The 14,886-nt window shown below is 36.8% G+C and overlaps 1 protein-coding gene across 1 annotated transcript in view; it reads right to left on the bottom strand.

The window, feature by feature from the left end:
* TNKS (tankyrase) overlaps window positions 1-14,078 on the bottom strand; it is a 100,330-nt gene extending 86,252 nt beyond the window's left edge. Inside the window, exons 1-3 of the mRNA XM_081942957.1 lie at window positions 12,848-14,078; window positions 8,199-8,423; window positions 1,590-1,685 (exon numbers count right to left, since the gene is read on the bottom strand). Of these exons, the coding sequence (XP_081799083.1) occupies window positions 1,590-1,685; window positions 8,199-8,423; window positions 12,848-13,397 (871 nt within the window). The 5' untranslated portion in view covers window positions 13,398-14,078. The remainder of the gene's footprint in view (window positions 1-1,589; window positions 1,686-8,198; window positions 8,424-12,847) is intronic.
* Window positions 14,079-14,886: the final 808 nt, after the last annotated feature.

The following is a 14,886-nucleotide window of genomic DNA, read 5'->3' as shown; positions in this document are numbered from 1 at the left end:
AATAAGTCCTAGTTAATTTCTTGTCAAATAAGCCTGTAAATTCTACTCATTTAATTAAAATATTTAATTCTCTCTAGTGACCAATTTTTAAAGTTACTTAATATTAATTAGTTTATAACTTTCAAGGATCAATGTTTTATTTAGCTTTTGCTGTTAATATTTTTAAATACTTAAGCTTATGATTAAAATTTTCTTTCATTAAGAATTGAAGGCAAAATCATCTGTAGTTTTCATATTTGTTGATTTGAAGTTTCCAATAGCTTAAAAGTAATTAACAAGCAATTGCCAAACATAATTTCTAAATTCTAAGAGAGCCTTCAATCTTAGTGTTCTTTCAAAGGCACTGACCATGATTGCAAACAAGATGGTTATTCCCAGTGCTCAAAATTGACCAGGGACTGCTGTCTTGCATGTGAGTAATCTATCCTCTTCTTGTCTGAGGACAACCAGTCTATTCGCTAACTCTCTGTTCTTCACCATGGTTGTCAGCCCCACTTTTTGCAGAGCCATCTTCAATTTGCACTTCTTCCTGTGGAAGCCCTGATACCACTGTATTATAGACCAACTACAGTTTCTCATTACTTCACAAGCCAGCCCAATGTAGTGTGCAAAGTCAGAGAAACAGCAAATAAGGCATGACTATGATTAGAGCCAATCAGTGGAGTTGCAATAAATGTAATTGTACAAAGTTTTCTTGCACGTAACTGTAACCTACTCAACCAGCAGAAGCTAAAAGACAAGAAGTATCCCTTTTATAGGTCAGTTCCATAAGAAGGAGCGTATTTTCACTCAGTAGTAAAGCTGATAATTCTCTGGAATTGGGCAGCTTCCAAACCCAAGGATTACCCTGTTTCTCTGTATTCAGACTATATCAGCCACTAGATATCAATACAACGCTTCAATGGTATTACATGCTTGGCCCAAAGTCAAGATGGGAAATTAAATATCATCAATATATTGATGACATCAGAACCCTTGTTGAAAGATGGCCTCACCCAGGGCTTCATGAAATTTTTTGAGAGCTTCTTGCAGAAAGAAAAGAGCCCTGACCACTATGGTACCCCACAATTAAGGAGTAATGAAATGGACTTTTCCCTTATTATCACCAATTTGAACCAACAAGAAGCAAAACTACTGCAACTCACAGCCTCCCACTCCCAACCATTGGTGAAAGCCCACAATATAGTAATATGAAAAGCACTAGGAGATAACGCAACAGATGAGGGTTGTACTCACACCATAGGTGTATCCATATGTGCAATTAATGTAATTTCTGTACAATTCTGTGTCATTTCCATCCTAAACCTTTGCAGATTTCTTAGAGTACTTATAGTTATGTAAACTTTAACTTTTGGTTTTGTCATTAATGATTTTGTCATTAAATTAATGATTTTGTCATTAAATTAATGATTTTGTCATTAAATTACAAGTCCTATCATATGCCTAAAAGTAACCACAATAAGCAAAGTAAATTTTGATCCCTTAATAGCAGTAAATCAACACATACAGTGTTCTGTTTTTATCCCAGGAAATCTAGATAGAACGTTAGAAGGCTAATTATATGTGTCTTAACAATCATATGTACTCACCAGTAAGTACAGCTTTTGCAGAAGGATCTGCAAGATCTAAAGCTGATTTTCCATCTGTATTCCGAATATTTGGATCAGCTCCATGTTGCAGAAGTACTGAATAAAGAAATAATAATAATTCTCAAATATCTGGCATATAGAATAAATGCAACTGCCAATAAAACATACACTGATCATGCAGCCAATTTTTTTCCCAACAAAGATCATAATCTAGAAAGCTGTTTTTGCTTATAATAGACCATTCAACTACTGATTGGTTTTTCCTCAAGGGTGAAAATCCCTCCTTATATCACTGAACAATTTAGACCCATAAATCTACTATTAGGCTGCAAATTTTATCTAAACTAATTATGGACAATAGGTAAATGACATTAATGTACAGAGCACATTCTCTATTTCTTTAACTGACATTTGGTGTAAAAGTTTCAAAAAGTATTTTGACACGAACACATCCACTGTCTAGAAAATATTCACACATAATTTGCTACAAAGTTTTTGAATAAGCAGATTGTCTGTTACATTGATTCTTCTAAATTATACCAAGCATCATGAACATGCAGTCATCTCTGTCACTTTGCTAACACAAAATTAACAATATCCTAAAATGATATTGAAAATTGTTATATTTTATTGCAAAAGGGTATGAGGTAGTAATAGATAATCGTATTTTGTAGTTTTGAAACACTAATAATGCTGATTTTTAAGAGCATAATTTCAATTATTAGCTATATTTTCTGCAAATAAATTGCAGCTATCTATTTTACTTTACCAAATACTCATATACTTTCAAAAACAAGAAACCCAAACTATTTTCTTTTAATACAGATAACCAAGAAGTGTAATTTTTATCTATTCTTGATCTTCATAGTAAAATTAATAATTTAACTAATACAAAATATTTGTTCTAGAAGACAAAGTAAAGTGAGATAAAGTGAGTCATTCAAAATAACTAATGCATGAATATATTCTCTGAATAAATATAATAAAATTAAGTAATTGGCATCTTTCCTATTTAGGGACAAGTAGTTGGGTTTTTTAATTAATATTTTTTATTTTAAATACAAATAATGCAAACATAGTACATATAAATCTAAATACAAAAAAGGGGAAAAATAGAAATATTACAGTGCATCCCCTCCCCGGAGACCATTTTTTCTTATATTTCTTCTATAACAACTAAAAGATATACACTATATGCCAATTGTGCACTTATCCACTCCAAAACAACATATATTCTTGAGTAGGTTTATTCTCTTTGCCTTCCACCAACATTGATTTTATAAAATCCCCCTATATTCCATTATAATTGTTTGCTTTAATCATCCCTTTTTTAAATTTAAATTCTGTTGTTAATGTATCATTTGTTGTCATACTCCAAATTTCATTATTCACGAATTTCTTTGAATATCCCAATTTCGTCCCCAATATTTAGTCATCACTAATCTAGCTGCCATTATCAAATTTACAATCAATTCCTTTTTTTGTTTCATTTGTATCCTGTTTTTCCACCAGCAACAGAAATGCAATCCTCAGTGACATATCTAAATTTACATTCAAAAGTGCTCTAATTTCTCTGAGCACCATGTCCCATATTTTTTGTGCGCTATCACAATCCAACCACGTTTATATGTTCCAACCTCTTTCTTGCACCTCCAACAAATATTTGTATATTTATCATCTATTTGATTTCATTTACATGGCATTAGGTACCACCTCTATATCACTTTATATCCATTTTCCTTAACTCTAAATATAAGTGTATATATTCTTATATACACTTCTATTCTAAATATTTTTCCAATCATTATCATTTATTTCTCCTAAATTTGATTCCCAAATTAATTTTAAACCTTTTGCCTGTTCTAGTTCAGTTAATATTCAATATATTTTCCCAATTCTTCCTTTACTTATATATTCTTCAGTCACCTCACATTCTTTTATAATCATTTCAAATTTTGATAACTATATTTCTTCCACTTTTATCCATTTCTCTAATTGTATTAAATTCAACCAATTTAATTTAATATCTGATAAAATTAGTTGTGTTATATTTTTTATCTTGTTCTTCCAGTCTTCCCATTTATATATCTGATTCTCTTTTAGTTTACTAATCCATTCTTTCAATTCAGTCTTAGGGAATTTCTCCATTTCCACCACCGGTGTTAAAGGAGAAATTCCTGGCATTAACTGGTATCTCCGTTTGTTCCATAATTCTATCATTTTTTAAAAAGGGATTTTGAATCCTCCTAGCAATTTTTTAAATATCATTTTTAAACCAATACGTTTCTATAGAATTACCTATTTCCCTTAATTATTTTAACTCTATATCCCCCCCATATTAAATCTCTAGTCAATGCTATAATATCTGGGACTATCTTTAATTGATTAGCTACCCAATAATTTCTAACATTTGGAAGACCCAGCCCACTATTTTTAATGGTTCATACCGTAATGCTTTACTTATTCTTGCTCTCTTACCTCCATCACAATACGCCTCCAGCAATCTCTGTATTTGCTTTAATTCTTGATCCAAAAATTTAATTGGGATCATCCAAAACAAAAAATTAATTTTTGGTGAAACCTTCATTTTTATCATTGAACTTCTTCTAAACCATGATAAAAACCATGATATCATGATAAACCATGATACTTTCTCATATTTATTTATTTTATTTTTATATCTTTCGTTAACTTTTCAGAATGTATTTTCTTTAACTCTTGAATATTTTGGGGGATGTCAGTACCTAAATATTTAATGCTATTTTTTAATTTATATTTTCCTTTCAATTTTTTAATTCGATTATTCAATTTTCAATACATCCACTTCTTCTTTACTATGGTTATATAAAATCATTTCTGATTTTTCCAAGTTTATTTGTAATCCAATATATTTCCCAAATTCATTCAGGTGTAAATATATCCGCTCTATAATAACTAGGTTTTTTTTGAAATGTTAATAATATATCGTCTGCAAATAATATTTTAATTTTTTTTTTCTGTACACCAATTCTTTCAATCAATGAATCTTCCCTAATTGCATTTGCCAAAACCTCCATCAATGCAAATAAAATTGGGGATAAGGGGCAACCTGAGACAGGTAGTTGTTTATAGCAACATTAATTTTAAAAAATGAACATATACTGCTTAAATATTTCATTATTTCCACTTTAATAACCCCCATTCTTCATATAATATTATTCTGAGCAGGCTGCATAATCTTGCTTTATTCTTTACCAAATGTACTAATTACTCAATTCAATGTTCCAATTAACAGAAAGTGAAATAAATCACATTGTAAGCTAAAAAAAATTTGGGGAAGCAAATTTTCTTCAATGTAATAAGTTGACACTAATATTTATATAAAACCATTACATTCTTCAGGATATAACTGTAGATTTAAAAGCAGCAATTAAATTACCATTACAATATAAATTTTAAATTGATTATGTTTATCAAATAATTGTGTTTTGAAAAAATACTATATCCAATATATATCCCACTAAGAATGAGATGGGTGAATTTGGATAATAATGAATCTAATTTTTAAACATTCCAAGAATAAAGTATTTTGTTCACAGGCATTTGTAGTAAAAACATTTCAGGAGGAGGTTGTTATTAATTTTTGATGGAAAGCAATCTAAATAATTTATATATAGGTCAGGATCCTCCAATCCTTGGGCCGTGGCCCAGTACTGGGCTGAGGACCCTTTGGAACCAGGCTGTGGCTGGCAGGCATGAAGTGCACGGGCATAAAGCGCCACTCACACAAATGAAGCTTCATGTGTGTGTGCAAGTGCCTGCCCCTCGCAGAAATGGAGCTGCCATTCACACGGAACTATTTCCTCTTCCTCTCTACTGGTCTGCAAAGTGGGAAAGGTTAGGGACCACTATAGGTAATCCTCAGGTTACAATGGCAATTGCCATTAATTAGCAATGAAGTCATAAAATGTGAATGTCACATGACTGCATCATTTAGAGATGATAACCCTGGCTGTTATCAGAGGAGCTCCAAGTCATGAAAATCTAGAAAATAAGGAGTGTCAGAGCTATAAATGTCTTGTTTGGTTTTTAGTAAAAACACTGCACATATATTGCATTTTGGGGGAGTAGTGCTGTAATTTCATGTATTTACTTAATGACTTCTCTCTTGGTGACTGCTTGGACAAGTCCCTATAGTTTTCTTGGCAAGACTTTAGAAACAATTTGCTATTGTCTGCTTCCTAGAGCTCAGAAAGAAGATGGGCCAAGATCACCTAATTAACTTTGAAGGTAAAGTGGGATTAGAATTCCCAGCTTTCAGGTTTGTAGCCTGGTGCCTTAACCATTGTAACAAACTGGCTCTCTGATAGTATCTGTTATACATGCAGTATTGATGCAAGATTGATTGATGGAAATTAAATACATATTTTAGATTTAAATAACCTAGAAACAATGTTGCATAATTATTTGAATGATGCACAGCAATGTGAAATTAATCTGATATACTCTTGGTACACTCGTCAGTTTTAATAAATATGCAATATAATTACGTTTTTATTTAAAAAAAATAGTTTTTGCATCAGAGAATGATTCAGAGAAATACTATGCATTTAATATCGAAAATATTAGTCTTAAAAAACTCTATGTTTAGATCAATTGCAGACATATAAGGGCAGATTTGTTCACAAAGAAGATCCTAAGAACACTGAAACTGCTTCTATAGATAGTCCTTAGTTAATGACCATTTCTTCAGCGACTTTTCAGTGACCATTTAAAGTTATCACATGGCTGAACAACTTTGAGGACCATAGCTAGTCCTCAAAGTTGCAGCCATTGCAACAGTCCCACAGAGATGTGATCACAATTCATGCTTGGCAACCAGCTTGCAATTAGAATTGTTACAATGTCCCATGATCATCATTTGCAACCTTCCCTGCCAGCTTCCAATAAACAAAGTCAATGGGTAAACTGGCAAGAAATTACAAATTGTGATTATGTAACATTTGTGCCTAATATCCATGTGGGATTTTGCCTAAAACAGCCATCATTATGTTGTGTTTTTTACAATTGTGTTGTTTAGTGATAGAGTTCCAAATTCCAATTACTTTCATTAACAGGCTGTACTATTATATAAAAGATATATTATAATTCAATGAAACATGAGTCTGGATACCACTTTTATAACCTTTAACAACACACACACACACACACACACAAACACACACACACACACACTTTTTTCTAAAAGCTAACCTTGTCGAAAAGTTTTTCCTCAACAGACAGGTCAGCAACATACTACTTCAGGGTGCCCATATGCCGGCCAGGCCCCTTGCGCCCTACAACTTGACATAAAGTTTACATATCAGCAGATCATTGGGATCTCTCTTTTTTTTTTTGAGGAAAGTGAGAATATCTGATTCAGGTTCTCTCATTAAATATGGCAAGTAGGTTGAAAAATGAAAAAAGAATGGGACTAGCCAGCATCTATTTTGCACCTTGTCTTTTGTCCTTTATTGTTCAAAATATAACAAAAAATGAAAGGCAGTGGATGTACTGGATGTTGAACTGGCACTTGGGTCAAGCCTCTCCACCTCAACCTTTCCTCAGTGGAAACTCAGGAAGGAAGGAAGGAAGGAAGGAAGGAAGGAAGGAAGGAAGGAAGGAAGGAAGGAGGGAGGGAGGGAGGGAGGAAATAATTAATAAAAAAACATTATAAACTATAGAGGTATCATATTTTTCTATCTAATTTAATTGCTAGTAGATGAGCTCAAGAGTTCAGGTCTCAAACAACTCAACTATCTTCATGCAATTGTGTTTCCAAATTGATACTTTTGCTGCACTGTAATTTAAACTTAGAAATATTTTTTATTTGTAGCCTCAGATTTATCTTGCTTTAACTTTTTTACATCCAATACTGCTTTATAACTTCAGGTTATAATACAAACAGTATTCCACTGTTATTTTATTATATTGCATTTTATGGTATGTTTTATATTTTATGACCTATGATTACAATTAAACTTACTTACTGTACTTACTACTTGATTTATTTTAGAAGGTTTCTGGTTACTTTGGAGAAAAAAACTGTCAAATCAAGAATGTAATATTCAGTAAAGGAAATGACAATTATGTTTAATATCAAAACCTAACTGATATAGAGGTTAAATTGCAATCAAATATACTTTTACACCGTTATCTATGCACATTACTGTCTTATGATAATGGTAATTCAGCATCACAGGTACAAAGCTTGCTGAAAAGATTATAGAAAATATTCTTAAATTTTACATATGGTAAGGATAGACAGCTATCTCTTATCTTACATTTAGAAAAGTTGTAAGTTATTCCCAAATATTCTGTTAATCAAATATGAAGATTTTTCATTCCACAGTTGGCAGCATTTTATATTGAAACTAAATTTGGCAGTGCTGAATGTATTCATTGTTTTGGCTGATTAAGTTTCATTCTATTTCTATTTTTGTATTACACAGTAAAAACCATGGATTATGAGTTATAAAATGCAGTTAGATGATTTGTATAGATTACTCAATGGATTTTCTAAATGAGCTTTGGCTTTGATACTTACCAATTTTTTAACATTTAAAATGTTTTGAAGAAAGATGTACTTACCAATACAGACATCTATCTTGCCTTTGATTGCAGCTTCATGAAGAGGGGTATAGTTCCAGTTGTCTCTGGCATTTGGTTCTGCTCCTTGACACAGCAAGAGGCTAACGACCTCAGCATGGCCAAAGGAACAGGCATTGTGAAGAGGTATCAGTCCACCATCATCACGAGCATGGACGTTAGCTCCTGTTTGTAACAAGTGTTCCACAACATCCTTTCTTCCAAAGCCTAGTGAAATGAAGTTGAATTAATGCAATATAGAATGCATAAATATTGCCACTGTATATGGCACACAGAAGTATAAAACTCTAAAATAAATTTATAATTTACTGCATTTATAATTTACTCTGTTGCTAATATACTGCAAATAGTATAGCACTTTGTTGGTTTTTTAAAAGTTTAGAAATGCCAATCAAAAATTATTTTAAACCTCTTTCTTGCTAAAATCCTTTTCCACAACAAACGGTGTTAAAATATAGAAGATAATCTAATCTACTTTACTGGCCTGTTACTTTAATTCAGATCAAAACTTTCTAGGGTTGCTATAAACATCTATATATCAAAGTGCACATCTACAGTAATTGTATCCAAACCAGGGTAGATAAAATTGATTTAAAAAAAATTAAATTGGATTTTTTTATTTAAATTGGATTTTTTTTATTTTTATCAAATTTATTTTAATAAATGCTTTTGGAGTAAAAATCTATCTAAAGATAGTTTTGTATTTAACATACATTAATAATTTAGTTTATTCAGCATGAAATGGAGCTTAGTTTTGTAGCATGAGGTTGTATATTCTGCAATATTGGGACTGTCGGTGAGTCAACAGCAGGTCAGAGGAGGAGCTGCTGCGGGACAAGATGACAGTTACTCTTTAAAAATTATGATTTAAATTGAGTTGATTTAAATCAAGCCTTTTTACTAGTGATTTAAATCATGATTTAAATTGTGATTTAAATCAATTTAAATTAAATCCACTCTGATCCAAACCAACTAATAAACAGATTTAAATCTACTTGCTATGTATCATTATTGTGCACATCAGAATTCAATTCCTTCAATCAAAACTTCAATAGCAACATTAATATTTCTATAAGACTCGACTCAAAATATATATACAAAAATGAACAGAAATGTTATAACCACAAGTTGACACAAAAGCACTTATTGACATAACAAGTAATTTTCCAAATTCTACTTTTACTCCAATTTAGAATTGGAGTTAAAAAAAAAACTTGATTCATTTTGAAAGTTATATTTTCTGTGCTTCGTGAATGTTTGGGTTTTCTAATCACTTATGCAAACTCAAACAATATAATATAAAGTAAAATAATGCTTGCTTCCTTGACCAATTTCTGGTTTATTTTATTCTCTCAGCTGCTTATTCCTACATCTCTGTAGAGTAAAGGTTCTGAAATCATGAGTTAGAACAGCGATGGCGAACCTTTTTTGGCTCGCGTGCCACAAGTGGGGAGCGCAGGGGGGGTCGTGTGCGTGTGTGCCGCACCCATAATGCAATGCGCGACCCCCCAGTGCGCATACACGCACAACAGGCACGACTCCCCATTTTTACATGCTTTTTTCGCCCTCCCCAGGCTCCAGAGGCTTTATAGGAGCCTGGGGAGGGCAAAAAGAGCCTCCCCCACCCCCCCGGAGGCTTCAGGGACCGTCCGGAGGCTTCCCTGAAGCCTTCGGAACTCTTAAAACGACCCTCCGAGCAAACCGGAAGTCCGGAGGGCCTCCAGGGGGGCAGGGGAGGCTCTTTTCGCCCTCCCCAGGCTCCTATAAAGCCTCTGGGGCCTGGGGAGGGGGGAAAATGGCTTTTAAAAACCGTGAACTCAGCTGGCCAACTGACAGGGCAGCGCCTCGCGTGCCCTGACAAATGGCTCCGCGTGCCACCTGTGGCACACGTGCCATAGGTTCGCCATCACTGAGTTAGAATTACAGTGTAATCCTAAAACAAACTGTGTTCCACATCAATTTCACACATCAAAGTCAAAAACATCATTTTACTGCTTGGTATTACCAGTATGAATCTAACCTAAGTCATGTGAATCTAATATTATTTATTCCTCTAAAATAATTTTTAATACAATAGCACTGCTGACTAGTGTCAGAAAATAATTCCCACATCAATGCCCTATTACTGAACCTATAACTATTTGATGCAGACTTGGTGGAATTTCACGCAAATTATTGCAGGTGAGACTTATCAATATTACATACAAACTGAGAGCATCATCTCCAATGCATTTATTATGTGTTCATGCCTTCAAGCCAGTTTTTGACTCCTAATGACTGCTTGAATAAGCAAGTTCCTGCAATTTTCTCAGAAAGGTATTTTGGAAGTGGTCTGCCATTGCCTCCTTTCTAGAGTTGGAGGAAAGTGATTTTTCCAAGATTACCCAGCTAGCTTTGTGCCTAAGGAAGCACTAGAATTCAAGTCTCCCAGTTTTTAACCTGGCAATCACAACATCAAACCATCCCTCTTAATGCATCTATGCACCCCTATATAGTCAGAATAAGCTATCAGGGCAACTAAGCCACACTACATTACTGGAACAAATATTAGAACCTCCATAAAGTTTTTCTTTAAAATGCTGACAATCAGAAATATTTGGCTAACAGGAAGGGAGATGATGGGAGTAATTTGAAATAGCTTAACCTCATTTTAATTTCTGCATCTCAGAAAAGCAGCACAATTTTTTTAAAAAGTTGTGGGATTTTACCAATAAATGGAGAACAGTTGGTTCTGGATAGTCTGCATTCAAACACAAACATGTGTTTTCCATATTGTTGGTCCACAGAGAAATAAATAGGAGAATTTTTTCCCCAGTTATGTACCAAATGTGGTTGTGGAAATAACACTATATTTGTTTCATACTGACCAAAATGCCTTCCCAGGAGAATACTGGAAATAGCAGTGGGGGGGGGGGGGTCGATTAAACTGATTTAAGCATGTGATCTATCCTTTAAGTCCCTCTTTTGGAAACTTTAAAACATTTGCTATAATTATAAACAGTGCTTTTGAAAAGAGAAAACCATTATTTCTGTGCATATTGTTCCTCACATTTTATATAACAAAACTAAAAATGCCAGTTATGTAATCAACCAATCTTTGAGCTAGCTCTTCAAAATCAACCATTCAATTCCATAAATAATTGTTTAAGTAAAATTATTCCAAGAAGCACACTTTCAAGTTTTCTAATGCTTTTCCACTATTTTTCTCATTTGCTTTCTTGGAATGTGAAATCGCAAACAAATTTATTTCTCTTGTTACTTCATACTACATAGGCCACTGAATGGAATAATTTCATATGCAATTGATTTTAGCAACTCTAATTCATGAAACTCTATACCACATGGTCTTTACTGAGACACCATATAAAAATTTCTGGCAATGCATCTTCTGCATAATTATAAGTTCATGTTACTGGACCTTTTATGAAAGCCATAGACTGAAAAACACAATGTGAGGAGTGAGTCTTAGAAATAACTATTGTTAAATTGGGATTAAAATCCTAAAATGCTCTACATCCCTTGTTCTTAAAATGAATGCTGTAGTAAGGGATACAGGACCATTCACCTCTCCAGGAATGATTCCAAGTTATATAGAGAATCCTTTTCCAAGAATTCCTTATTCTCATCCTTAGGAACTATACATTTCCTTATCAAGGGATCCATACAGAATGGGCATTCTCCAGGCAGCCCTTCTGAGCCAAACCCTCATACTTTTCTTGGTTCCTTCACAATATTAACACAATGGTGGGATTCATATCATAGACCCATGATGGCGAACCTACGGCGTGCATGCCAGAGGTGGCACACAGAACCCGCTCTGTGGGCATGAGCACCGTCACCAGCTACTCTTCTGGTTTCCAGTGGTCTTCATGGGAGCCAGAGCGTCGGAAAACGGCCTGGAAAACAGCCAAAAAAGAGTTTTCCGGGCCATTTTTGGCCTGAAAAGGCCCCCCAAATAGCTTGAAAACAGGCATGTGTGCGCCAGCCAGCTGGTCTTCAGTTTCCCAGCGTTCCAGTGTGGCACGCATGTTCTGGTTTGGCCACTCGATGCCAAAAAGGTTCGCCATCACTGTCATAGACTAAGCCAAAATCTGACCAATTAACTATTTTATGATTTAATACAATGCGCAAGCCTACTTGCTCTAACAGCATCATCTTTCCCAATGCTTTTGCAAAGAAAGCAACAACAGGCACAGCAGTTGCACCCTCAAGATACATTATTTCACCCCTTCCCTGATTTATCTGTTTCTCTCTTTCCTGACCCTCCCCGGAAAGAATGAAAAGGCGAGCCTCCTACATTCTTCACTGGGCAGTACAAGATCCAGTCTGAGCAAGGCAAACCCTCAGCAGACAAGAGCAGAGAGGATGGTTTCCACAGAGGGGACCTAAGTCATTTTGCTGCCTCCTATGCAAGGCTTCTTCCCTTGCTCCAGGCAGGGGATGGAAAGCCTGAAGCCACTTATGGCTTACTACCACCTCTGTCTTGATCGAGAGTTGGAGCCATTGGCCTTGGAGACCTTGCACGGTGAGCGGCTGTTTCTTCACCTCAGCGGTGGCAAAGCATGCCAACCAAACGGCGGAGTCTGACGCTATACTTGGGAGCTTCCCCCCCCGCCCCACAGGACCCTCACCTGCCGCGAAGTGCAAAGGGGTGGATTTCCGGCCGGCCATGTCTTTGGCGTTGACGTTGGTAGCATCCACCAAGCGCCTGACCCGGGTTACGTCCCCATTGCGGCAGGCCTCGAGCAGCTCCCGGAAAGCGCCGCTTCCCACGGGGGGAGGAAGAGGCTGCAACGGCGGAGGGGGCGGGTCGGGGCTGTCGGGAGCAGCCGGGCTGGAGGCGGCAGAGGAGGAAGACGAAGACCCGGAGCTGCTGCTGCTGGTGGTGGCGCTGCTGGCCCCGGAGCCCGGCGGCGGCGGAGGCCCAGAGCTTTCGCAGGCGCTCTCTGGAGAAAAAGGCCTCTCCGTTCCCGCCGTCCCTTCCCGGCCGCTGTTGGCGGGGGCCTCGCCCTCGACTCCGGCCAGAGTGGGCCGCTGCTGAGGGGAAGCTCCCGTGGGGGAAAGGTTGGGGCTGCGAGGCGGAGACACGGGCGCCTGGACTGAGTGATGACTTGGAGGGTGAGCGGGGTGATGGTGATGATGCTGCTGCGAGCGACGCGACGACGATGATGCCGCCGCCATTTCCCCGCTCCGAGAGCGCTCTGGTCCTGTCACTGCGGCAACGGGGAAAGATTGCCCGCCCTCGCATCCGGCTCCGTGGAGCCAATCGTGAGACGGCGGGGCGGAAGTGACGTAAAACCAGTGAGATGACGGAAGACGAAAGCGGAACTCTTTCCTGGAGCGTCGGTGTTTTGCTGGCTTAGGAGTGAACTGTTGTTTTGCTGGTGCTTTCAATGGAGTCCTCCGTTTGGCTTTCAAGTTTGCCGCTGCTTTCTTCAGCGGTTCTTTTTTTCTCTCCTCGTCATAATTCTAATCTAGTGTTACTAACCAGATTTTACCCAGTTTACAGTGGTGTTTGTTTTGTAAACCCTTTTGAATTTTCAATATTTCTGCATAAACATAAAACTGAAAGTGTGATCTGTTCTCCGCCCAAGTTCTAAAACTAGATTAAAAAAAAAACAGTTGAACAAAGGAGTTCAAAACACTAATTTATTGGTTCATTGAGGAAAATTATTTTCAATCATTCTCTTAAATTATAATAAACTATTCGCCAAAGCACTAGAACGCAAGACAAGAAACAATGGATGGAAACTAACAAAGGAAGGAGCAACTTCCTAACAGAGAGGACATTTAACCAGTGGAATAGCTTGCCTCCGGAAATTGTGGCCGCTCCATCACTGGAGGTTCTTAAGAAGAGACTGGACAGTCACTTCTCTGAGATGGTATAGGTTCTCCTGCTTGAACAGGGGGCTGGACTAGAAGACCTCCAAGATCCCTTCCGGCTCTATTCTACTCTACTATTCTAATAATGCAGAGCTACATAACTACAAAAACTCTGGGGTTTGAGGCCAGACAAGACGGTTTATACAAGTACCTCAAAGTGAAATGGCAATTAGATTAGCATCTTCAGTGCTACAGTCACACTTTGACAGTGTGTTATTATTTAATAAATTCATTTAAAATACGTTTAAAGAATCCATTCGCATGTCTAAAGGAAAAGCGTTTGTTTGCTTTTTGATTCTATACTAAAACCTTGAAGTGTGCTTAACAATAAGGTGCTACATGAAACACTACATCTCATAAAACTATGAGGCATTCACAATCGGTTCAGTATTGGGGCATTAAGTACCATAGTCTTAACACTGACTCAAAAGAGGCTAGGGAAGAAAAAATGTCTGAAATATTTTTGTCTGGAAAAATACCTTAAATATCTTTCAGACTGCGTGCCTTATTAAGAAATAAACGGTTCTCAATTGTGGTTACTCCCAAGTAAATAGAAGAGACCTTATCAGAATAGTAAGTTACTGACTTCCGGTTCCGGCGGCTACGGCAACGGGCAAGCCTTTGCCCGCTCCCGCTCTCCCGGTGGGCTTCCCCCGCTTCTGGGGGGGCACAGGACGCCCCGGAGAGGCGTCCTGCTGAGGGAGCGGCTCGCGGAGGGCCCTGGCATCGGCGGCGGCTGGTGGGGGCTTCTCCGCTTCGCTCTAGGCACCGGGGAGCAGTTTCGGAG

The sequence above is a fragment of the Natrix helvetica genome (assembly GCF_964273705.1).
Source record: "Natrix helvetica genome assembly, chromosome: 2".
Classification (NCBI taxonomy): Eukaryota; Metazoa; Chordata; class Lepidosauria; order Squamata; family Natricidae; genus Natrix; species Natrix helvetica.
Note: the sequence above shows the minus strand (reverse complement) of the source record. Positions and strands in the feature narration are given on the sequence as shown.